At 44.5% G+C, this 24,582-nt stretch overlaps 1 protein-coding gene across 2 annotated transcripts in view; it reads left to right on the forward strand.

Annotated features, from left to right (window-relative positions):
• Positions 1 to 24,582, forward strand: part of LOC126540221 (ATPase WRNIP1-like) — a 79,231-nt gene that overhangs the window by 21,227 nt on the left and 33,422 nt on the right. For both annotated transcript variants that reach the window (XM_050187015.2, XM_055075883.2), the window contains exons 3-4: positions 3,437 to 3,631; positions 20,432 to 20,658. In XM_050187015.2, the coding sequence (XP_050042972.1) occupies positions 3,437 to 3,631; positions 20,432 to 20,658 (422 nt within the window). The remainder of the gene's footprint in view (positions 1 to 3,436; positions 3,632 to 20,431; positions 20,659 to 24,582) is intronic.

Consider the following 24,582-nt stretch of genomic DNA (forward strand, 5'->3'; position numbering starts at 1 on the left):
CACAACTGCTGTTTTCTTGCTTTCTCACATCATCTTTTCCCTCTCCCCCTTTCCTTGTATGGGAACTGCAAGCGAAGAGTGGCAAGGCTGTTATTCACTCGTTTCGCTACTGCATTCGTTATGCCTATTAACTGCCTCCTATCCCCGTTCCTCTCTACCATTCTATTTACCTCTCATCAGAACTGGCACATTAGTAGAAAGGTAAGCGCTGCAGTTTCTGCCATGCTTTTGAGGGGGGTCACGGATAATTACAGCTGTCAATAGGATAATGTAGCAACATCCAGGGAGCTCCAGAGTGCATTATGCACATGCCACGCGATGGAAAGGCCTAAATGAGTTTCTTACATTGCCTATCCTCTCTTCCACGCTCCTGCCATGTATATGCTCTGAAACACCACCCCGACGTGGCATGCAAAAAAACAGCAGCGCAAAAGTCAAAGGAGAAGCCAGAGAAAGCTTCGCTTTGAAAGAAAATGTCAAACATTTCTCTCAAAATTGTTCACTATCTTCAAAAGCCACCACAGAGTCTTTCTTTCACTACCGTGACATGACCAGCAAGATTAGTCGTAGAGTGTAAAATGCAAAGGTGACTCACAATCCTGGAAGATGTTTCATTCGGATATGCAGGACGTGAGTGTGTTAATCAAGCTGTGTAGCTTTTGCTAGTGAAAAAAAAAAAAAAAAGCGCGAAATTCCAGGAGTGGGGGGAGGGGCTGCCGCTTCCCCCCCCTTTTCGGATGCCCATGACTCTGCCACAGCTGCTGATTGATATTCTATGTATGTTGTCAAAATCAGTGTTGCTATAAGGGTTCGAGTGTATACGGTATATAACATATGAATGAACTAATACAAAGCAAACTTAAAAAAAAGAGCAATCTGTTATCCTGCTGTGTCATTTTTACATATTTTCACCTAAGTACATCAGCTCATTGCTGGAATATGCAAGTGACATTATAATAACGCATAATGTGCAGAAGTGGTATAATCTTGCTTTATAAATTACCGGAGCTTCATGCATTATTGTGACATCATGGCACTTCTGAGCCAAAGAGCTGATCTACATATTAATTTCAAAATAAAATAGCTGTTAAAACGCTGTGCAATCTTTCGTGTTCTCATTTTTTGGCACTGTTCAAACCAGAATAATCTATACAACCAACAGCAACAGAAATTCTATCATTAATTCTATAGTTAATGACTGCGTTATTTATAGCAAAATCATTAATTATAGCAACCACATCGCACTTAATACATCCCTCAACACTCTAGCTATTTGGTGCTCTAATTGGCAGATGTCAATTAACGTAAAAAAGTCTGTGGCCATGACCGTAACAAGGAAAACGAGACCATCTAACTTTACATATGAGATTAACGGCATACCACTAACTAAAGTTGAACAACATAAATATCTGGGAGTTACATTAACCTCAGACATCAGGTAGGATAAACATATTTCGAATATCACCGCAGGAGCATTACACAAATTATGCTTCCTGAAAAGAAGCCTAGCGCTCTCTTCGACATCAACAAAGCTACTGGCCTACACAACGTTCGTTAGGCCAGTTCTCGAATATGCAAACACAGTCTGGTTTCCTCATACAACGATGAACATAACAAAATTAGAGGCAGTACAAAGAAAGGTCTATAAGGTTCATTCACAACAAATATAAACGCGCTGACTCACACCGACTAATCTTCTAACACAGTCTGGATTGCAAGCGCTATCTACCGAAGCAAAACACGGTCGCCTGAAGTTCTTGTTTCAGCTTCTAAAAAATAACTATAAGATAGATGTGTCCAGGTAAATTTCATTTTCTGAGGCTCGAAAAACACGTAACAAACATGCGTACACTTTAATAGAATACACATGCAACAACAACACGTTTAAGTATTCATTCTTCCCCGTTAAAGTAGCTGAATGCAACCTACTTTATCCTGCTATAAGTGCCATCAAATCATCTGAATTTACCTTACAAGTAGAAGCTGTAGTGTGTAAACAAAATCATTTATCATCACGTGAACCATCGTTACAAATTTTGCATTGTGTTGCTTTCAACGTCCCATTTTTCTTTTTCCTTTTTAATTCGATTCTTCTCGTTCTCAAAGTGTATATGTTTAAGCACATCTCTTCACACAACTTTAACCCTTTGAGGGTCGTTCGCCATATGCGACCGCCCAGGGTCGATTTTTTTTATTGCAGATTCCAATTCTTCTTAGGGACTTATTTCGAAAAAAATTTGCTGTAATTTTTCTAGGGTGACCATAAAGTGAGAAAAAAATGTTTTGTGTTGGTATATATGCACTCTTCATTCATGTATAACAACTATAAAAAAGGAAATAAACTTATCAAAATAAAAAATTTGACGCATTTTTATGCACATAGTTCAAGGCTTTGAAAATCCGCACACAAAAATATTTCGCAAGTCTCAAATGTTCCTGCTCTTACACTAGTACGTACGTCCATAGCGTAATCGAACTGCATAGGTGCGCGCACTCAAGAAAACTGTTTGGTTGTGTGCCCATCGAAAAAAAAGCAACAGGTGTGACAAACTTAGGCTAATCTTCATCTTATTGCCAACCAACTAGGGCAATTAGTTTTCGCGAGTCTTAAAAGAAGGAAAAGAAACTTAAACGCATGCCCGGCTTCCTGTGCGCACCCCTGTGAGCACTAAACTAGCGAGAAACAGGCGGCCGCCCTTTGAGCAATTAGTAACGAAATAGCCATCAGTTTTGCAAGCGCAAAAAGCCGAAACCGCCCGCGAAACAAAATCCAAACGGCCGCCTGCACGCGCACGCACCAATGTGCGAGCGGTAGTATATAGATGCGCGAGAGCAAACTAGCGCTAAAACGAACTATGCAACGAAAACCGAGAGAGGGAGGCACGCGAAGAATATTCCTTTATTCCCACATAGTGGCAGCACATGATAGAAAAGAAAAAGTTAGGAAATTGGTGCGCTTTTTAAACGTACACACGGCGTCGTAAATATACGGCATCGACCATTTTCGGACTTGTTCGCGGTGCAGTATATTTACGTCATTGACCATCAAAGGGTTAAAATTTCTTGACGCGTTAAGTGTTATCTTTCAGTTCACTTCTATTTTCATGTATAACTGGTTGCTTACATGTTCTTCACTGTTCGTATCATGTTAATTAACTGTCATGTGAAAACATGCATTTTTGTTCCTAAACTCAGCTTCCTTCTTATATTGCCATCCTTGGGCAATTGTTTTCTTTTTATTTTCCTTTTTTTTTTCAATTAGCTGTTCTGCCTAGATGCGTACTGATGCACATGTATACTGTATCGCCTAACTGCCACGCTCTCAAATGGGAGTAGCAGTATTGTAAATAAATAAAATAAAAAATAAGTTGTCGCACTATGTGTTTTGGTTTCCATGCTTTAAATTACTTGTAACCTGCATTGTCTTGCCTTGCAGACCACCTTGGCTCATATAATTGCGAACCAGTGCAAGCAGTCATCGGATGCGAGATTTGCAACTCTGTCAGCCACTACCGCTGGTGTGAAGGATGTCAAGGATGTCTTGGAGAGAGCAAGAAATGACCAGAAGATGTTCAAGAAGAAGACTGTGCTATTCATTGATGAGATCCACCGTTTCAACAAGCTTCAGCAGGTTTGTCTCGAGAATGTTCAAATTGTTTGGAAATGTTTTAACTCTTTGCTAGTAGGAAAATTGTTAGACCTGTGCAAGCAGGCCACCAGTCAGGCAAACATCTCCAGCTTTTTTGTTAGCATTTCTAGGAAGTGTGAACATTACTGTTTCTACCCACCTTGAAATCATGAGGCAGGCTTCCGAGAAATCCAGAAATGCAGGTGCAGTCAGACGCAAAAAAACTAAAGACAAAAGATTTCTTTTAGCCTTGGTAGCAAAATTTTTTTTTGTGCATTTTAGACATGCAGTTTGAAATGAAGTCTGAAGAGGCATGTGTGTACTTGACCCAAAGCCAGGAAACAGCTCAGCACATTGTACTGAAATGCCAAGGTAATCGTCCAGTGAGACCCATAGGGAGTGTCCACCTTCCTGAAGCATTGGGATTCAAAGATGGAAGGATTAAGAGTAGTAAGAGACATTAGAGTTTAGAGTATTGGTGGAAAAAAGGCAGGGAAGAGATTGGTACAGTCGAATCTCATTAATTCGAACATGCTCAATTCGAATTTCCAGTTTATTCAAACTGATGCTGTGGTCCCATCAAAGTTATGTTTATTCCCATGGATGAAAACGCCTGGTAAGTCGAACATGCAAGTATTTGCGACAGTTAATTCGAATATACCACTCTCCGACAATGCTCTTATCAGCCTGCGAAATCATGCGGCGGCACCTCCAACCACCATTTCTCTGACCCCACCATAGAGGTAAAGCTTAGGAGAGACCCAAAGAAAAAAAAACGTAACGGAAATTTCACCCTCTCTCAAATCGCATGGTCGCCGTTTCTGCATCACGCCAGAATGTCCCAGACACTCTAGCAGAAAAATGCATGCCGTGGGAGGGATTGGTCCTGGGCAACTTATTCACAGCGAGCTGCGAAAAATTCAGAGCGGCGAGAGAGAAAAATGAGAGCGGCCCTACAGTGACGTATGTGTGGGAAACTGGTGTCATGCAGACCCGCCCGACTGCTCAGTTCGTACTCACATCTGGTTTAGCCGGGCTGCTTGTTTCGCGCTTTCGTCTGCTTGCATCAGCTCTCGCTCTCACTTGTTTTGGTTCGCTTGGTTTGCTCTCGTTCGCGCTTGCTTTTTACTAGGACCAATCTAAATAGAGACTTCCCAATGGCAAAGTGGTTGGAGACAGTGCTTCATGTCTGATACTGTACGACAAGACAGACCCTGAATACAAGGACATGAAGGCGGCACCTTGTACCTCATTCTTCTTGTCTTTTGAACGTGGTGACGCTGACAAAGAAGGGGGCACACTAACATGATTATGATCAGTGGCAGCGAATTTGTCATCTTGATAAGACATGACTCTCGTTAAGAACGCAAGACGAAGAACGCAAACACAGCGCCGATCTGTCAGCAGACAAAGGAAAAAGCATGCAAGCATGTAGAGGGAAGCAGTGGCGGAGGCCCAGTTCGGCTTCACCAACTCCGCTGCTTCGATGGCAGTCCTAGGTGGCAGCGGAGGGTGCAGGGGTAATTAGTGCCATCCATCAAGCTGGCGGGAGAGCAAATACACTTCCCTCCCACGCTTTCTCGCAACTACACTTCCCTTGCCCTCCCTCTCAAGTCCCTTGTAATTCCTTCACCTTCGACGGTCTCCACACATGCTCACCTCTGCACCGGCACCGCAGGCCCCGCCGGCCCGGCACCAGCTTAGCCCACTTCCTTAAATTTCGTTTTCTGCCGTTATTGGGAAGCGAGCGTTGGCCGACATGGGCAGTTTCGTGGTCCTTGCTCATTGTGTGCTTGCGTGCCGCGACTGCATGACTCGCACCATTCGTGCATCGTGCTATGGTGCACAAATACTTCAAGAACAAGTCCTTCTTTTAATTCGAACAAATTTTCGGGCCTCTTCCAGTTCCAATTATTGAAATTCGATTGTATAACCAGAGTCATTCTAAATGTAGGAATAATAAAATATAAAGATACAGGTTTCAGTGCCAAAGTAATGATCGAAGCCAGATAGGCAAAATCCTAGGTGGCCACTCATTTAGTAAAACCTGAATAGATCAAGAAAGCTACATGGCTATTTGTCACCACCCTGTATCAAACGGGGATGGTAAAAAACATCACAGGCTGAATGGGATCTGGTTTGGAGAAGTGTGTCCGAGTGCACATGCGTGCTGTCGTCCTTGAGCGCGCACAAACATGGAAGTAGTGTGCCGACCTTAATGCAGCCCTTCTGTGGCACCGTAACTCAGATTGTATGAGGGGTTTGTAATGGCAACATGCCACGGCGTCAGATAACAGCTGTTGACGCTGAAGAAAGTAAATGCAAGTGTGCTGAGGCTGTGCATGCTCGACGGGCCAGTGAGAGTGTTGACCACGTGAAGTTCATCTCACCAAAGCACAGTCATGCCAAGAAGACAGCCGAAGCTCGCAAGGCCCATCTCACTTGTATACGTGATTTGTATATTGCCCGCCAGTAGCGACAAGACGTTGAACAGCGTTTGGAGGCCCTGGAGTGGAACAGAGTCACCCAACACAGATGCATGGCTGCTCAGACTTCTGAAAAATTAGGGGTGTGCGAATATTTGAGAACTTCAAATATTATTGAATATTATATTTTTGATATTGTATTCGATTCGATAGGTACGACAAAATTTTTGAATATTTGGTTAGGATACAAATATTCGAAGCAAATTGAATATATTACTGACTGTGAAGAAGCAAACACGGTTCTTAGCATTTGGTTCTATCTAATCTAAGAGTATGTGTCTGATATTGTGCTGAGTTCGGCTATAAATTTCCGCTGCTGGTGAAATATCGCCTGTAAAGAGCGCTCAGCCACAGTACGCCTAAGCTCAGCAGGAATGCCAGCCTCTCAATAGGTGGAGTACATTCTCAATTGTGATAGGCTCCCTCCCACAGCTTCCACAAAGGAGCCAACTGCAACTGAGAAATTTGATTGCAATTGAAAGTGCGTCACGTGGCACCCATATAAGATAGGAAATAATTGAGGCATGGGTTTTCGGACAACAAGAGTGCACTCTTTCGCAGTACCACCCCCAATCCTGAGTCACGGCCGCTGGATTAAAAAAACTGGTGCGGCCTGTCAGGTGCATTGAAAACGCTGTCCTCCGCCAAGGCGCCACCAGCCGGGACTGTTTGTCTGGGATCGGCATAGAAAATGCGTCAGGAAACACTGTGTCCCCCGCAACTAGAGCCGTTCGGCCCAACCGAGTGGCCTAGAATGCTATGACTGTCACGTTCAGTCCCATTGCAGCCCGCCTGACGCGGCAGGCTGCACCCTTTTTTTTAACCAGCGGCTGTGCCTAAGTTTATTGCTTGACAACAAAGGCTTTGAGTGATGGCTGGCACTGGATCAAATCCCTGAATTTACGGGTATATGATGTTGTATAATAAGCCACAGGTTGGGGAGAACAAACAGCTAGCGGGAATTACTAAGTTTTCCAAGTTAACATGAGCCAAATACACAATCTTTTATTATAAAGGCCAACTAGTCTAATTCTTTACCAGTGAAAATGTTATTGCAATGTTCCAACATGTTAAGATACTAATCAAACTTGCCAATAAATGCATGTGCATATCATATTCAATATTCAATAATTTTGATATTTGCACACCTCTATGAAGATAGAATGAGCGTCTCTTACCTTGTTGGGGGGGGGGGCTGACGAGATCCAATGGGAGTCTATATAATGGCATGTGAAACATGATAGGATTAATACCGGTGTCACGACATGGCCACTTTCAATTGATCCAGATCGAAATCCTCAATTGTGGTACCCTGCAGGGGCGTCTGCGTGAGCAGGCGTTTGGTGTGTTGCGACACCACATACCTGAGCACACGAGGGTTGGACCCTCCCGCGTGTAACCGTGCGCGGCTTAGCCGTGTCTGGGGAAAAGGGGATCCTGGGGATTGAGCCGATGCTGAGTGTCAGGACCTTTAAGGCCCCTCAGCGGAGGCAACACATCCCTTTGGCCTCGGCTTCACGTAGACGGCACCCCCGGACTGACCCACCCGGGGGAAATCGGTAGTTGCCTTTTCCTGTCTCTCTCTCCCTCCAGTCTTCGTCTTTCTCTTACTTTTCATCTTTCCTGTCTTCTCCTAGCTTCCGTTTACTTCCAATTTTTCCAGGCAGCAAGGGTTAACCTTGTGTGAATAACCAACCTAGGTTATCTCATATTTGGTTATAGTGATAACGTACAGCTGGCGTTTGCAGAACCTGTTCTTACAGTCCCTGTAACGTCCCCTTGTAGGGCTCCACAGTGGGTGGTTGGCATTATTGCCGAAAATTACATTATTCTATGGCTAGTTCCTTCCCTCCCCTCGTAGATCGCCCTTAGAAAAGAGGGCGCACCGAAGATGTATTTCAGTTTTTTGGACGACAAAGACCCAACTTCCCACGATTTCACGTCATTCATTTGGAAAAGTCAGATAAACAAGTACGCACAATCTCCCCATTTCTAGTTTCGAAGTCTTTAACTGAGGCTCTTGGTTCAGGTTACAAGGCATCAAGGATGGCAAGTGGAGATCTCCTTTTGGAGCTCCGTGACCTGAAACAATACGAAAAGCTACCCAATTTAGTGTCTTTTGGAGACTTTCAAGTGACAATGACTCCACACCGCACTATGAACACTACACGCGGCATTGTCTCAGATGATGACCTGCTGCAGCTGACAGAGGCAGAGCTCCTAGAGGGCTTCAACGAGCAAAATATTGTTAATGTGAAAAGAATAAAGATGAGGCGCGATGGTAAAGAAATTGCGACCAAACACCTAATTCTCACCTTCAATTAAAGTGTCCTGCCAGAATCAATCGAGGCCGGCTACATAAAGCTCCGTGTCAGGCCTTACGTCCCCAATCCACTCCGATGTTTCAAATGCCAGCGCTTCGGCCACAGCTCGCAAAGCTGCCGCGGCCGCCAAATTTGTGCTAAATGCAGTGCCAAAGAACACACCACTGAAACTTGTGAGAACGCTCTCCACTGTGTAAACTGTGATGGGGAGCACGCCGCGTACTCGCGGTCGTGCCCATCCTGGAAGAAAGAAAAAGAAATCGTAACGATCAAAGTGAAAGAAAATATCTCATTTAAGGAGGCACACAGGCGGGTTGCATACCTAAGAAAAGCTTTGCCGAAGTGGCGCGTCAGGGGGCAGCGTCACAACGGCCTCCGGCGGCTGTCCGACCCACAAACAGTGAGTCGGCAGTTACGCCGTCTGCCCCCACAGTGGTTGCAGCTAGCGCTGCTCCGCCAACCGAGCAGAAGGGACCTTCTACCCCGAAGGTGGGCGCAGCCGAGGCTGCTCCAACCCCCCCGGCCCCTTCCAGCGCTGGCAACAGCCGGCGCAGCCAAATCCCACAGGGAACCCCATCGACCTCCGGGCTGGTGGGCGCAGGGGTCTTGCCCTCCAAGGCCGGAGTCCCTCTGAAAACTTCTCGCTCGCAAGAGCACGTGTCCGGAGCCTCACTAGAGGCAATGGACACAACACCTATCCTCAAGGCGCACCAAGCGCCCTCGAACGCTCCAGAAAGGGCAAAACTCCCGTTACAGGGCCTCGAAAGGGCTTTGTAGTTTAATTTCTGTAATTCCCATAATCACTACTTCTGTTTCTGTACACACAGCACCCGTTGACCTCCAATATGGATACACAAATAATCCAATGGAACGTCAGAGGTCTTCTTAGGAACCTTGATGACGTGCAAGAACTTATCCAAAAACACAATCCAAAAGTGCTGTGCCTACAGGAAACACACTTAAAACCACAACACACAAACTTTCTCCGACCGTATGTCAAGTTTCGCAAAGATCGCGATGATGCTGTCGTATCATCAGGCAGTGTTGCCATTTTTATTCATAAAAGTATTTCCTGTCAGCGTTTACAGCTACAAACGCCCCTTGAAGCAGTGGCGGTTCGAGCTGTTCTTCTAAACAAACTCGTCACGATTTGCTTGCTTTACGTACCCCCACACTACAAATTAAACAAACATGAATTTCAGTCATTTATAGACGAATTGCCAGAACCTTATGTTGTTCTTGGCGATTTCAATGTGCACAGCTCCCTGTGGGGCGACTCTCGTATAGATGCGCGAGGTCGTCTTGTTGAACAGTTCCTTTTTTCTTGTGGTGCGTGCCTTCTGAATAAGAAAGAACCCACATATTACTCTCTAGCAAACAGAACCTTTTCTTCAATCGATCTCAGCATAGTTTCTCCTTCTATTCTGCCTGAACTTGAATGGGAAGTTACAAAGAACCCTTACGGAAGTGATCACTTCCCCATACTACTACGAACACCTAAAAAAAAAAACGAATATGTATCCACCACAGGCACCTTGGTGGAAGATTGAGACAGCTGATTGGGACAAATTTCGAACTCTTACTGGTATCTCATGGCATGACATCTCCTCGTTAGAAATTGATGCTGCTGTGGAGTATTTTACAGCCTTTATAATAGATGCCGCATCTAAATGCATATCACAAGTAAATGGCCTGTCGTGCAAACGGCGTGTCCCGTGGTGGACCGACGATTGTAGGATCGCACATAAAAAACAGAACAAAGCGTGGGGTTTGCTACGCGCTTCTCCCACTGCAGAAAATCTTATCAACTTTAAAAAAGTAAAATCCGAAGGCAGGCGAACCCGCCGACAGGCCAGAAGAGAAAGCTGGCAGAAGTTTTTATCGGGCATCAACTCGTACACAGATGAGGCCAAAGTCTGGAACAGGGTTATTAGGATAATAGGGCGACAAGCACAATCACTCCCTCTGGTAAACACACAAGGCGATACCCTGCAAGATCAGGCAGACTCACTTGGGGAGCACTTTGAGAGCGTCTAGAGCTAAACCCATTATTCTCAGTCCTTTCTCAAATATAAACAAGCAGAAGAATGTAAGCCAATAATTAGAAAATCCAGACAGAATGAACCCTATAACCGGCCTTTCAGTATTGCCGAGTTGAGAGCTGCCTTGAGTACATGCAAAAGCACTGCACCGGGACCTGACAGAGTCATGTATGACATGAGCAGAAACATACATACTGACACGCAATTTACACTACTTACACTTTTCAACACTCTGTGGGCTGCGGGATACCTCCCATCTACATGGAAAGAGGCGATTGTGGTTCCTGTCCTGAAGCAGGGAAAAGACCCCTCCTTAGCAGCAAGTTATCGTCCGATAGCTCTTACCAATTGTCCGTGTAAGCTCTTTGAAAAAATGATTAATCGCAGACTCGTACATTTCCTTGAACTCAACAATATACTCGATCTCTATCAGTGTGCCTTCAGACAAGGGCGGTCAACAACCGATCACCTTGTGCGCATTGAAGGAAATATCCGCGATGCATTTATACATAAACAGTATTTCCTATCGATATTCCTTGACGTGGAAAAAGCTTATGACACGGCATGGCGTTACGGGATTTTGCGAGACCTGTCGGAAATGGGCATCCGTGGAAATAGGCTGAACATAATCGAAAGCTATCTGTCAAATCATACCTTCCGTGTAAAAGTCGGTAATGTACTGTCACGTCCTTTTACGCAGGAAACTGGTGTACCCCAGGGAGGCGTGCTTAGCTGCACTCTCTTTATCGCTAAGATGAATACACTTCGTTCTTCACTGCCCCCAGCCATTTTTTATTCCATCTACGTAGACGATATACAGATAGGCTTCAAATCCTGCAACCTTACAGTATGTGAAAGACAGGTACAGCAGGGCTTAAACAACGTGTCCAAGTGGGCAGACCAAAATGGATTTAAAATTAACCTGCACAAAAGTTCTTGTGTTCTCTTCTCAAGAAAGAGAGGCCTGGTACCTGATCCCTGTGTAGAACTGGGTGGACAACAAATTGCTGTTAACAAAGAACACAAATTTCTAGGTGTTATCCTTGACTCCAGGCTTACCTTCATTTCACATATAAGATGTCTTAAAGCAAAATGTCTAAAAACCATGAACTTACTTAAAGTTCTATCCCACACTACATGGGGTAGCGGCAGGAGGTGCCTGTTGAATCTTTACAGGAGCCTAGTTAGATCACGGTTAGATTATGGCGCCGTAGTATATCACTCTGCTGCACCGAGTGCGCTAAAAATGTTAGACCCCGTTCATCATCTGGGTATCCGCCTCGCCACTGGCGCATTTAGAACAAGCCCCGTCGAAAGTCTATATGCAGAGTCAGACGAGTGGTCACTACATATTCAGAGAACATACATCAGCTTCACCTACTAAAGTGCGCTCTAATAAGGAACATCCGTGTTTCACGACAGTAAGCGACTTAACGTGTGAAACACTCTTCCGTAACAGACCCTCCATGAGACTTCCTTTGTCGCTGCGTATAAGAGAACTTAGTGAAGAAATGGATGTCCCAATACTCGAACATCGCCTAATGGCTCCTGCTAATCTATTACCGCCCTGGGAGTGGCAGATGATAGAATGTTGCTACGCTGCTGTTGGTCACTCTCTTTCTGAATCTGACGTGTTGAACCCCCTAACAAGTATCTTCACTGCAGAAGCCTATGCAGTACTGTCTGCAGTAAAACATATAAAGACACTGAAACTTGACAGAGCAATAATATTCACAGACTCGTTAAGTCTTGTAAACGCACTCATTTCTTTACAAAAGCATACAAATCCTGTCTTCAATGAACTCTACACACACTTATGTAACATCTACTCATCACACAGACCTGTTGTAATATGCTGGGTTCGTGGCCATAGAGGAATCGAGGGAAATGTGCTTGCTGACGAGATGGCTAAATCAATGGCATCGCAGGGTACTCGTTCTGCTGCGGTCCCTGCCACAGACATGAAGCCTTTCCTCAGAAACAAACTGTGAAGCCACTGGGAACGCTTGTGGGACGCAGAAACGAGCAATAAGCTTCACGTAATTAAGCCTAAGTTAGGTTTCTGGCAGCCAACAACGAAAACACGAAGAACAGACGTCCTATTCACTAGACTGAGAATAGGACACACATTTGGCACTCACAATTTTCTCTTGACCGGTAACGAGCCTCCAACTTGTGGTAGATGTGGCGACCGGCTGACCGTCCTCCATGTCTTCCTGGAGTGCCGGGAAGCCGAAAAAGACAGGAGAAAACATCTTCCTTTTGCATACAGCCATCACGTCCCTCTGCATCCGGCCATGTTTCTTGGTGTAGAACCGCTTTTTGGTACCAAAGCAGTCCTCGCTTGAAAGATGTTGTACTACATGTTACAAGCCCATTCATTTCTTAGCGCATCCTCTTTCCAGAGGATATCGCTAGGATAGATTCTCTGTATAGCACATGCCTCTAGGCCCTTGCATTTCAAGGGCCCCGGTGAGGCTGTAGTGCTCTAGACAATATTATACATCTAGACAATCACATATTTTATATATTGCATCATCCTTTCTCAATCCATTTTAATGTTCATAGTACACGCCAATAGTCATTCCCATAATTTTATTACTCGTACATTTTATGGAATTTGCATCAACTCTTTTAGGCCCCTTTACAGCCACGGCGCATTAGGACCATAAACCCATCAGGCACTGCGAACTCATTAATTATTAGCATGGCGCTCTTTGGCCACATCTGGCCCTTGCGCCATTAAACATCAAATATTCATTCATTCATTCAATTGTGGTAGGCTCCCTCCCGCAGCTTCCACAAAGGAGCCAACTGCAACTGAGAAATTTGATTGCAATCGAAAGTGCGCCACATGGCACCCATATAAGATATGAAATGAATGAATCATAAAGAGTCGAAAGCGACAGAGTAAGGATCTGTAATCAACATTTAATCGTTGAATCATTTGAACAACCATGTATGTCGATCTTGTCTTCTTTAGCATCGACACTTGGTTTACCCTTTAATTTTATGTCTAAACACCAAGCTATTCTTTCAACAAGCCCTTGATATTCACCAAAAAGCTGTCTTAGGCCGATGTTAGAATATAAGTGCACTGTATGGGACCCACCTATGGGGGCAATGACTGGGATGAAATTGAGAGGGTCGAGAACATAGCATCATGGTATGTAGTTGGCAACTATACTGAAAATTTTAGTATTACCACTACAAAACAAACAACAGGATGGGAGCTTCTGAAGAAGCTTCGTGTCATGTTGATGATATCTTCACGTTGGTGGTACAAAGCGAAGCCAGCCACGCTTGTGCCTCCACTCTGCCGCTGTAGCTGATCAGTCGACGACCGATAATTCGAACTCCAGAGGGAACGCCTGAACTATCGAATGTCCGAAGAACTGAATGCGTCTAAAAAAGATCACTTTATTTACGTTTCAAGGCCCCTGTGCACAGAACAAGTGGTCGATGCGTTGCTGCACACACTTCACCTTACGTGAAACCAAGTACACCTGTATTTCTGCCAGTTTTGAGTTTTGCTCTTGCAAAGATTGCAAAGGCTTGGGTCAGATCCGCATGTGGAAGGCTCCGGAACACATGGCACATCATCATCCGAATCAGAGTCGCTGTTTGACGGTGGGAGAACTTGCTCAATTATTTCGTCATCATTCCGTTTGCCACACGACAACACCACGCTGTCGATGTCTGCAAAGTCTTCAAATGCAATGGTGGCAGAAATCAGCACACCACAGCCCAGCAGGTTATCAAAGATGTCCGTATTCGAGCTCGTTGTAGTAGGACGTAGTTCAGGCTCTTCACTTGTGGAGTCGGGCTCATTCGGATTGCGAGGGCACTGTTGGTGCCATTTGACACGGCCTGCCAATAAGTTCACAAGAAAGGCTTCTTGGAGTCAGCAGGGCGCTGTCTGGAATGCAAACTAAACAAACAAGCACAGCATGGCAGACAGCTGTCCGCATGGCAAACTCGAACAGAATGGCAATCGCGGGCCATGCGGGGGGGTGCTGGAAAAGGATGTGATGATCGCAATGTTGATGCGACCTATGATTCAGCCAAAGCCTCCAAGATTGGCATTTGCATTAAAATTTCTAAGGCGTAGTGCTGCGACCAAGGCACAGCCTGAGGGATTATCATCTAATATGTCTCGTGTCTCTTAGGCAATACTTCAGACAGAGTCCAAATAATCGAATGTATAGCTGGCAGCTGTCCGAAATATCAATTGTCATTACACATTAAGTCTATGGGGCCACTGACTGTGACTGTGCTGTGAAGCTGTCCGAATTACCGAGCACGTCCGGATTATCGCTGTTTGAATTATCAGTCGGCAACTGTATGTATTAACTTCTTTCCTTTTTTTACTGTTTTGCTGTGCAGAACGTGTTGTATGTACAGTCGCCAACCGTTTGTTCGGACCTCACAGGGACTGCGGAAATGTCCGAATAAACAGGTGTCCGAAAAAGCAGATTAAGAAAAAAAAATCCTTGATTTCCACGCACTTATCCTGGCTTGGCAGTAGGCTTGAAGAAATCGTGAATGCACCGTTGCACGCTGTTCCGTTTACACGCACTCAGATAAGCCTGAATCTCAGAGAGGGTTGTACGGTCACTATAGGTGGCTGAAAGCACAGTCACTGCTTGTACACGCTCTGCATACGACGGCAGCGTAGCACATGGTGCGTCATCTTCCGACTCATCGTTCGGCGGTGCAGCAGAAACCTGACGAATGATCTCGCCGTCGTCGAGTTCTGCGCATGTCAGTACAGCAGCGTCAGCACCTGTGAAACTCAAATGAGACGGTGTCCGGAATCGCAGTGCGACCACTGCGCAGGTCTCGGCAGAACATTTTTGGTGTCAGTAGGGAGCACATCGGTAGGTGATAAATCCTAGGCCTCCCGGCACCCGCTTGCCGGCATTTCCCAGCGCTGTCTGCGTGGGCACTGTTGGTGCCATTAGACACTTGACGCGATGTTTCCGTATGTCGCGTTGGATCACCGCAACCTCGACACAGCACAAAAAGCAAACATCACCACGCCGACACCAGTTGTACACACTACGTGTACAGGTGTACACGTAGCGTCGTGCACGAAGAAACAAATCAGCTGCTGGATTGTCTTGGCATATGGCTTACTAAGCTGAGCCCGTAATTGCTGTAGCCATGAACCAGGCAGAAACGATGATGATGAGCGTGGATTTGCAGTAGCGCCACTTCGTGGGGCAGCAAGGAGGCTTCATTCAATACAAAAATGGCGTTCAGCAAGTCAAACCATGCAGCGGTCAGAGTTGGTGCATGGTGCTCTCGATCGAGTTTCCTCAAGGAGTGTCCAAAAAATCAGACAAGAGGTTGCAAGGTGTCCGAACTTTCCGCAGTTGTTATATATTATGGTCTATGGTGAGAGTGGCGGTGCCGCGAAGCAGACCGAATAATCGAGCATGTCCGAATTTTTGGAGTCCGAAAAATTAGTCGGCGACTGTACTACTATTGTTGGTTCACTTTGCTCTGTGAACCCCCCCTCTGTAGTGCCTGAATGGTGCTGTGGGTAAGAGAGCAAGTAAGTAACTTTCTTTATTCTACAAGTGGCCAAAAAGGTTTTGAATGTGTTGCTGTGAACGCACAGCAAGAAATATACGTCTTTATTCCACAAGTGACTATAAACGAACTTGTCAACTCATTGCGGCATGCGTGTACGTTTGCATGTAGCCTGTTCAGTCTGTATCTTGACCAATTTCATGCTGCTGCTACAGATAGACAGAAGTATGGTCGATAGTGCATGCATCAAATCAATATCCCTTGGTAACGTAAATGTCGACCGCACTAGGACAACCGAAGGAACGTGGGTTTCTTTGCAACAGCCATTCTTGGGTACTTCCCTCACCTAGCCGCCACCCTCTTTGGTACTGACAACCGAGGGTGTAGTTGGCACTGTTGGAACAAGAATCCAATCAAAAAAGTAGCCTGAGACCGTGTCACTATTTAACAATTAAAGAAACAACTCCTAGGTCTGTGAACTATACGCAACAGGCACATAAATGCAGCCTTGGTAGCTTAGTTGGCTGGCTTGTTTTAACGCGATAGCGTTAAGACAAGCCAGCCAACTAAAGAAGTCGGTGTCGGCGGCGTTAGCCGTGAGCGATAAATCCCGGAAGGCACTTCATAAATAAAAAACAACTTGTAAGGTGGGCTGGGTGGGACAGAGACGGTACCACTGAGCCACGAGTTCGATGATTCAAAGCGGGATAAAAGCACCTCTAGTGAATGAGGTGTTGCCTTAGAAATGTGCCGTAGAAACTTATACTGCAGTCTATATCGGTAATTATGAGCATGTAAATTACAGAAGTCGCAGTTACATGAGTAGCGAAGTACGTTTCCGCTACATTTCTTTTGCGCACACGCAGAGCCATCTTGCGGCAAACACAGAAGACCCCCTCCTCGCAATGTGCGGCGCTGCCCCGACACGCGGCGCGCCACTCGCCCACTTCTCCCCTTCGGGCCATGTGGGGACCGGTGCGAGGATCTCCCAATACCCTTGCGTTTAATAAGTTTTCTCGCTCTCTCCCCTTCCAACTTCCAGCGTGCATCACTCGAACCCTCGTTTTTCGGCGACGCGGCTCCTCTTTCCGCTCACAGCGCGATTCCTAGGTGCAGCGTCCGATGCGCGACGCCTCTGACGCAATTGCTGCGCCATAGCGCGTCTGATGAGAAAGCGTCCCCTGCAATGTGTGCCGAGCTGCTTCCGAGGAGTCATGCATCTGTGTGGTACTCCCAAGCGAGATAGAGGACGATCCCATCGAGGCGTCAGCCCCATGATCGCGTCCGCCTTCATGGCGCATCGCGGCCCTGCTGTCCGTGCCGATCATGACGTTTGGCTCGCGTAGATCGTTTCTCCCTCTGAGACACCGAGTTCTTTGGTTCGTTCCGCTTGCTCAAGCGCACGTTTCGTTGCCGCGCCGAACGCTGCGTGTGACTAAAGAGCATGCCGAGCGAATGAGTGGGCGGTGCGAACGGGGTGCGATAACATTATCGCGTTCCACTCTTGAAGGTGAAGCTTAAGCGTCCTCCAACTTTTTTCCCCTTTGTTTAGGTGTGGCTGGTAGCATGCTTCGCTGCTTTTGATTTTGAAGTGTTGGCATTGTATCAAAACCTAATCATGGCGTTTTCTGCCTGTCTCAGTGACTGAATTACCATGTGGGCATGCAAATAAAATCTGAAATATTGAACGCCATCATCTAAAGCATTTCGGTGCTCATACTGTGACAGGAGATGGCGAGTGCATCCATATATAATCAAGGAACACATACTACAGTCAAACCCACTTATGGTGATTCCAGGTATAGGGATCTATCGGTTATAACTATCATATTTCGTTGCATTTAAGATTTTCTGATCCTGCCTAATTAAGAGGAAGCTTTCGCTCGGGTGCTCCTAAGTACATGTAAAAGGAGAATTCGTTTTTCTCGGCAACCACTGCACCAAATTTGATGTGGTTTGTTACATTTAAAAGGAAAACTTAAAATCTAGTGACTATTGTTTCGAATTTTAGATTTAGGTTGTAAGGTTGTTATTAAAAGTTATCAAGTTTACAACTCTAACTCAGCAAGGAAAAATTATAATGCAATTCTGTGAATTGCATCTAATAAAGCATCTAAAGTGGACAAAATTGATATTTTACACATGAATCTCAAAATATTTTGTAATATGGAAATACAGCTTTTGCAGAACCCTCGTAAACAACGTAATAAATTCACGTAAGATGTAAAGTGACATATGGAATTTGTCCGCTTTCAATGATCTAATGGATGCCGTTCACAGAACCACGATATCTGTTCTGGATGCAGAGCTATGCGTTTGTAAACTTCGTGCTTCTATATTTTTCAAACTTTCATATTTTTGAAAATCCTTTTCATAGAATTCAGGCCCTAAATCGAAATTCAGCTGCCAACAGTCACTAGAATTTAACTTTCTTTCTCAAATGCAACAAATTTCATTAAAATTGGTCCAAGGGTTATCTCAGAGAAACGTTTTTGCGTTTTACATGTATTTGAATAGGCTGCATCGGAGTTGGGCCCGAGCTAAAGCTAGCTCTTAAAACTGCTTCCAGGTATTTTCAAATGTTCTTTTTAAACTGACGTGCTGTTACAACAAACGATTTAAACCTAGTCACAGTAAGAAGAGGGGACACACGAAGTACCAAAGCACGGAAGTGCGACCAAACTGGGCACACTGCAGCATGCACCCCACTCTAGTCAAAGTGGGATGATGATATGGCCTTCGAGATGTGTGACCAACTACTGTCCGCGGATTTCGTAAGGCGTGAAGAAGGTCACATGCTTTCATGGCATGCCAAGTACAGCACCTAGAGCACAAACAGCATGCACAGGACATGCACCTGTGCGATATCTGATATCATGATGGTGCCACTCTCGTTTTTGTGCAATTGTCAGTGCGGCACCATGTGCGTTACGCCTGTTTCAAAGATTTGGAATGAGCATCTATGTCCTTCTATCATGAGAATGACGGCTGCTCAAGCGTTTCTGTAGACAAGACCCCAGTTGGTAAGAACGGTGAACCATGCACTGCCGCTAGCAGTGTTGTAAAGGTTTGGCGGTTACTACACTGTTTTTGGAAGGTCACGGTTCGGTAGCGCTTCATTTATGCGTTGCGGATTGCAGATAATGTTTCGCGGTAACCTTTTGACTTTTGAACATCACATTTTTTTGCCCAAAGCGACATAGATAACTTGATTTTGTGGCTCTTTTATGGCTGATGTGCAGTCATAATGCCAAGACCATGATGTCCGAGACCGTCGCATAACAGTGGAATGCCACAGTAACTTTTGAAGTTTATGCTCCCGGCTGACTAGAAGGCTTCGCTCTCTTTGTAGAATACAGTCATGACCTGCTGGTAGTAAAATATATCACAAACTCTCGAATAAAAAATGGCAGCTGCGCTTGCAGTTCCGAAATGTATGACACTGTATTTCATTCTTTAGATGAACATTTCTAACACAAGTTTGCAGCTAGGCAGCGGAACATACTGAGGACAAAAATCACACTAAAAATCTAGTTTTTGGACCAAAGTGCTGCTGAATTGTAACTGCCAACGCCAGCTTCAATGGCGTAATTTTCGAGCATTTTTGCAAGGAAATTCATATATAACAAACTACAGACGTAACGACCACTTTTTGCGGAACTGTTGAGTTTATTATAAATGGCTTTGACTGTATGTCCTGTGACACTGGCTCCTATCTACTTTTGGTATGCTTCACCGCGATGCATTGAGTATGCGTGACCATGTAAAATTGCTGTATTGTGGCAAAGCTGACTTGTGGGAACCACTATTGTGCAATGCTTTAGACCCCTGCTGTGCATTCCGCACTTCGAAGCCATCGGCGAGGATGACTGAGGCAGAGTCGCCACCATGGCTGACAATGGTGAATCCTTTAAACGAAAACACAGCACCAAACAGTGGGAAAGTCGTGAACGTCGAAGCAACTAGGCCTAATGACAGCACAATACGACTACTACAGCTGCCATTGGATTGGTGCACGAGAACGCTGGTTCAAGGCTGTGAGATAATCAAAATGGCGGCAGTGGTAGCTTCGATCAATGTCTTTTTGGACCCGTGGTCAACACAAAAATATATTGGCTTTGTGGGGTATGTGGCGGCGCCGCGTAAGCATCTGAAAAATCTTTCATTGATTGTAGTGAAATTTTTTTTGCAGATGTGAGTGACAGTTCCTGGAGCTACCCAAGTAATTGACCATGTCGGAATTATTAGTGCCTAAATTATTGGTCGGTGACTATTCCTGAAGTGGGATGTCTGTGTATTCTGTTTTCTCTCTGTATCCTGTTCCCTCTATATTTCTGTTCCCTTTTCATGATCTCAGATAGGGCATGGAAAAGTTTTGCCTTGATCTGAACAGAGAGCCAAAATCCTTCACAGGATGTCTTCCTGCCAGCCGTAGAGTCCGGTGCGGTGGTCCTGGTGGGAGCGACCACTGAGAACCCATCCTTCTCACTCAACTCAGCCCTGCTCTCGCGATGCCGTGTCTTTGTGCTCGAGAAGCTCCCCACTGCAGAGGTGGCACTGATCCTACACCGTGCTCTGGCCCGTCTGGACGTCGAGCTCGTCTTCAAAAACGACAGTTCACAAAAGGACTCACCTAGTGGGTAAGTTGCAAAGCGTGGCTATGTGATTCGCATTAATATCCACATCAACATGGAATAACCTGCTGATGCTTTGCTGTCAGATTACCATTGTTTCCTGCATTCGATCGTATTGTTGTTTCCAGATCGTACCGATAAAAGAGGCGATAGCGTCCTTGTAGGAATAAAGAGGGCAATAGCATCTTACTCACTTAACACCGATTCAAATCTCGAAATTGTCTGGCCAGCCTGTTTAATATCACTCATTAAGTTATTGACAGGCACTTGTTACCGTCCGCCAGATTCTTGTCATTCGTTCGTTAATGAGCTGTGCATCAGTATTACTAAGGCCACTGAGCTATGTCCTACTGATAGCATCTATCTCATTGGAGATTTTAATTACTCCTTAATCAACTGGGCTGAACTATCATCATCGTGTCATTTCAACAGAATTCTGTAACTTGACGCTTGATTACAACCTGACTCAACTCATTAACCAACCCACCTTTGAGACCAATATATTAGTCCTAATACTTACAACAGCATCAGAAAGGATAAAAGAGATAACACACTTGGATGGATTCAGTGATCATCATTTGCTTCAGCTAAATTTATAGACATTCCGGTTCCGTTTATGGGCTATGTGACAAAGACAATTTAAGATTACAATTAAGCTAATTTCACAGATATCAACACAGAACTTGAAAACCTCTTTTACCATGAATTTCTACCTTCATTTAACAGCCGAGGCATTGATGAAAACTGGACACTCTTTAGAGATAGGGTTTCAGCTTTGGTCAGCCAGTACATACGTCTAATCACAATAACTAATGATAAATCTAACCCTCGGTTCACTAGGAAGCTTAAGCAACTAAGGAACAAAATAAAGCGGTTATACAACACTGCCAAGCCTGCGGGTACCCGTTCAGCTTGGAATATATACAATGTCTGTCTAAAATCCTATTGCTCTGCCTTATCCACTGCGAAAGATAAATACTTTGCACATGATCTTCCATCACTTATGAAAACTAATCCTAAAAAGTTTTGGAAGCAAATATGCCCTGATCGTGACACTGGCTTCATTTCCCTCCAAAGTAACAACACTCCCATCCCAGACAATGAGTGCCCCGCAATATTCAACACCTTCTTCTCATCTGTGTTCACTTCAGAAGTTCACTCTAATCTTCCTGAAGTTCCTGATCTTGATTACCACTACATGACACCCATTGAAATAACTGAAGGCAGCATATGCCTCATAAACAACCTTAAGGTATCTACTTCAGCCGGTATTGACGGCATTAATTCTAAAATATTAAAAAATACCATTTCAGTGTCTAGTAAATCTTTATTTAACATTTTGCAGCAATCCTTAACTACTGGAATACTACCCTCTGACTGGAAGGTAGCTAAATAATACCCATATTTAAAACTGTAAACAGAACCTCAACTGAAAATTACCGTCCTATATATCTTGCGTGCATTTGCTGCAAAACGCTAGAACATGTAATCGCATCTAACGTTTTCAGTCATCTTGAGCATAATTTTTTTTCCACTATCAATGTGGGTTTAAAAGGATCATTCCTGCGAAACACAGTTATTCGAACTAACTGACTTGCATTTTAATATGAACGATAACCTACATACTGATTGTATATTTCTTGATTTTGCCAAAGCCTTCGACCGCGTTGCTCACTGCCACATGATTTCAAAATTATCATCACTCCGTCTAAAATCGTTAACTTCATCATGGCTTTGTAACTTCCTTTCGCATTGCCAACAGTTCATATTTGTTAATAATCTGTGCTCTAACCTTTCCCCAGTTACCTCCGGTGTGCCACAGGGCAGTGTAGTCAGTCCATTATTATTTCTTATTTATGTAAATGATTTAACTAATAACATTTCTTCCTGTATGAGAATTTTCGTGGATGATTGTAACATCTGCCGCCCCATTAAATCTGACATAACCACCTGGCACTCAGATCCGATCTTCATCTTATCAAAGAGTAGTGCAAAACATAGTTAATAGCCCTTAACGTATCGAAATGCAAAGTCATCTCATTCAGCCACAAACATAACAATTTTAGTTATACATACCATATTCAAGATGACTTACTGTCTCACGTCTCCCGTTACAAATATCTCGGTGTAATCCTCTCATCAGATCTTTCATGGTCATTTCATATTACATCCATACGCGCCATCGCCTCTAAGTCTTTAGGGTAGCTACACTGTAACCTCAGAAGTTCCCTTACTAATATTCGCAAGCTAGCCTACCTTACTTTTGTTCGCCCACAACTTGAGTTTGCTTCCACCATTTGATCTCCTTATCATAGCCACATGGTCACCACTTTAGAATCCATCCAAGATAGGGCTGCACGATTCATCTCAAGGAACTATAACTACCATTCAAGCGTCACTCAGATTAAAACTGATTCTTTTCTCCAATCTTTAGGTACATGCGGTGACATCGCTCTACTAACAGTATTTCACAAGTGCCTATGTGCACTCCAATAGATCACGCTCCTTTCACCTCGATGTCCCATCCCGCAGGGCCAAAAGATTGCACAATTACTTGTCTTACACGGATCTACGGTGACACTTTAGCTTTTAATTCATCAGTACTTCCACGAGCCATCAGATTATGGTATAATCTACCAGACAGCATCGCATCTCTGTCTAATCCTGATACATTCCATCACCAACTTATTACACATTTCACTGAAGCCGTTGTTTAGCATGTTTCATATTCATGTTTCAGTTCATATATTGAAGTTAAGCATTTCGTTCCCCCCCCCCTTTATTTTTGTATGTTTTCTATAACATGTTTGATGAATTCCGGACTTATTCATACACCATGTGCTTTTTATGTTATCGTGTGTTTTAAACTATGTATCATACTTCTAGTTATTTCTGCATTGCTTAGTCTCCTCTTCTTTACTGCTATTATGTGCACAAATTTTATTTACCATGTATTGTACTCTTTTCTTTTTCATCTGATTGTGTATGCACTGTTGGGATTTTTCGCCCCCACTTACACAATGCCCTATGGGCCTGTAAGGTACTTCAAATAAATAAATAAATAAGTTTTTAATCTGTTTTTTCAGCTTCCACTTGGAACAACTTGAAGAACGTTATCTGTACTGCCAGTGTGTCACACTGCCTTTTTTAACTATTGTTGCAGCACCTGATGTTTGCTGCATGGACAGGAATGAAGAGGAATGCTGCATGTTGCACTGACATTCTTAAACTAGCTCTTTCCTTGTAACGATATTCACACTCTGTAGTACTGCCACAAACTTCTCGCCTTTTCTTGTGACTAACCAACATGCAACATTCATGTTAGTTAGTGGCGTGTAGTGTACTGTCATTGAATCTCGGTCAATGCTACAATCGGGTCATGTATTGATTGATTGGTTTTGACATCCCAAAGCAATGCAGGGGCTCAGAGAAATTTGATATTGGCGGACTTAGGATTAATTTTAACCACCCGGAGACCTTTAACTTGCGCTCAGAGGATCGTATATGAGCATTCTTGCTTTGGAATTAAGCAGCTAGGAATTGAACCCACAGCCTACTTCTTGGAAGCAAAATTCCATAGCCGCCGAGCCACTTTAGAAGGTGGGGTCACTTACACTGTATCGTCAGCGTATAACTCGCACCTTTGTTATGAGCACTGTTGTGCATTGGTGCAATCTCAGAGACCACAGCTCAACTGATCATGGACACTGTGCAAGATATGGTGCATGGCTGTGAGGCAGAAGCATGTGTGAGCAACTGACTGGGCAAGCAGATGGTGTTTGGTGGCAAGCTCCGTGCATATTGTTCTTGCCTGCTGCTTGCGCTGCACCTTGTGGACATATCAAAGTCTCTTCTGCGCCATGTGCTGTAGGGAACTGCACCCCTTGTCATGCAGGCCTTTTAATTGTCAGTCGCCTCGCTGGTTCAAGC

This window comes from Dermacentor andersoni, chromosome 2 (genome assembly GCF_023375885.2).
Source record: "Dermacentor andersoni chromosome 2, qqDerAnde1_hic_scaffold, whole genome shotgun sequence".
Taxonomy (NCBI): Eukaryota; Metazoa; Arthropoda; class Arachnida; order Ixodida; family Ixodidae; genus Dermacentor; species Dermacentor andersoni.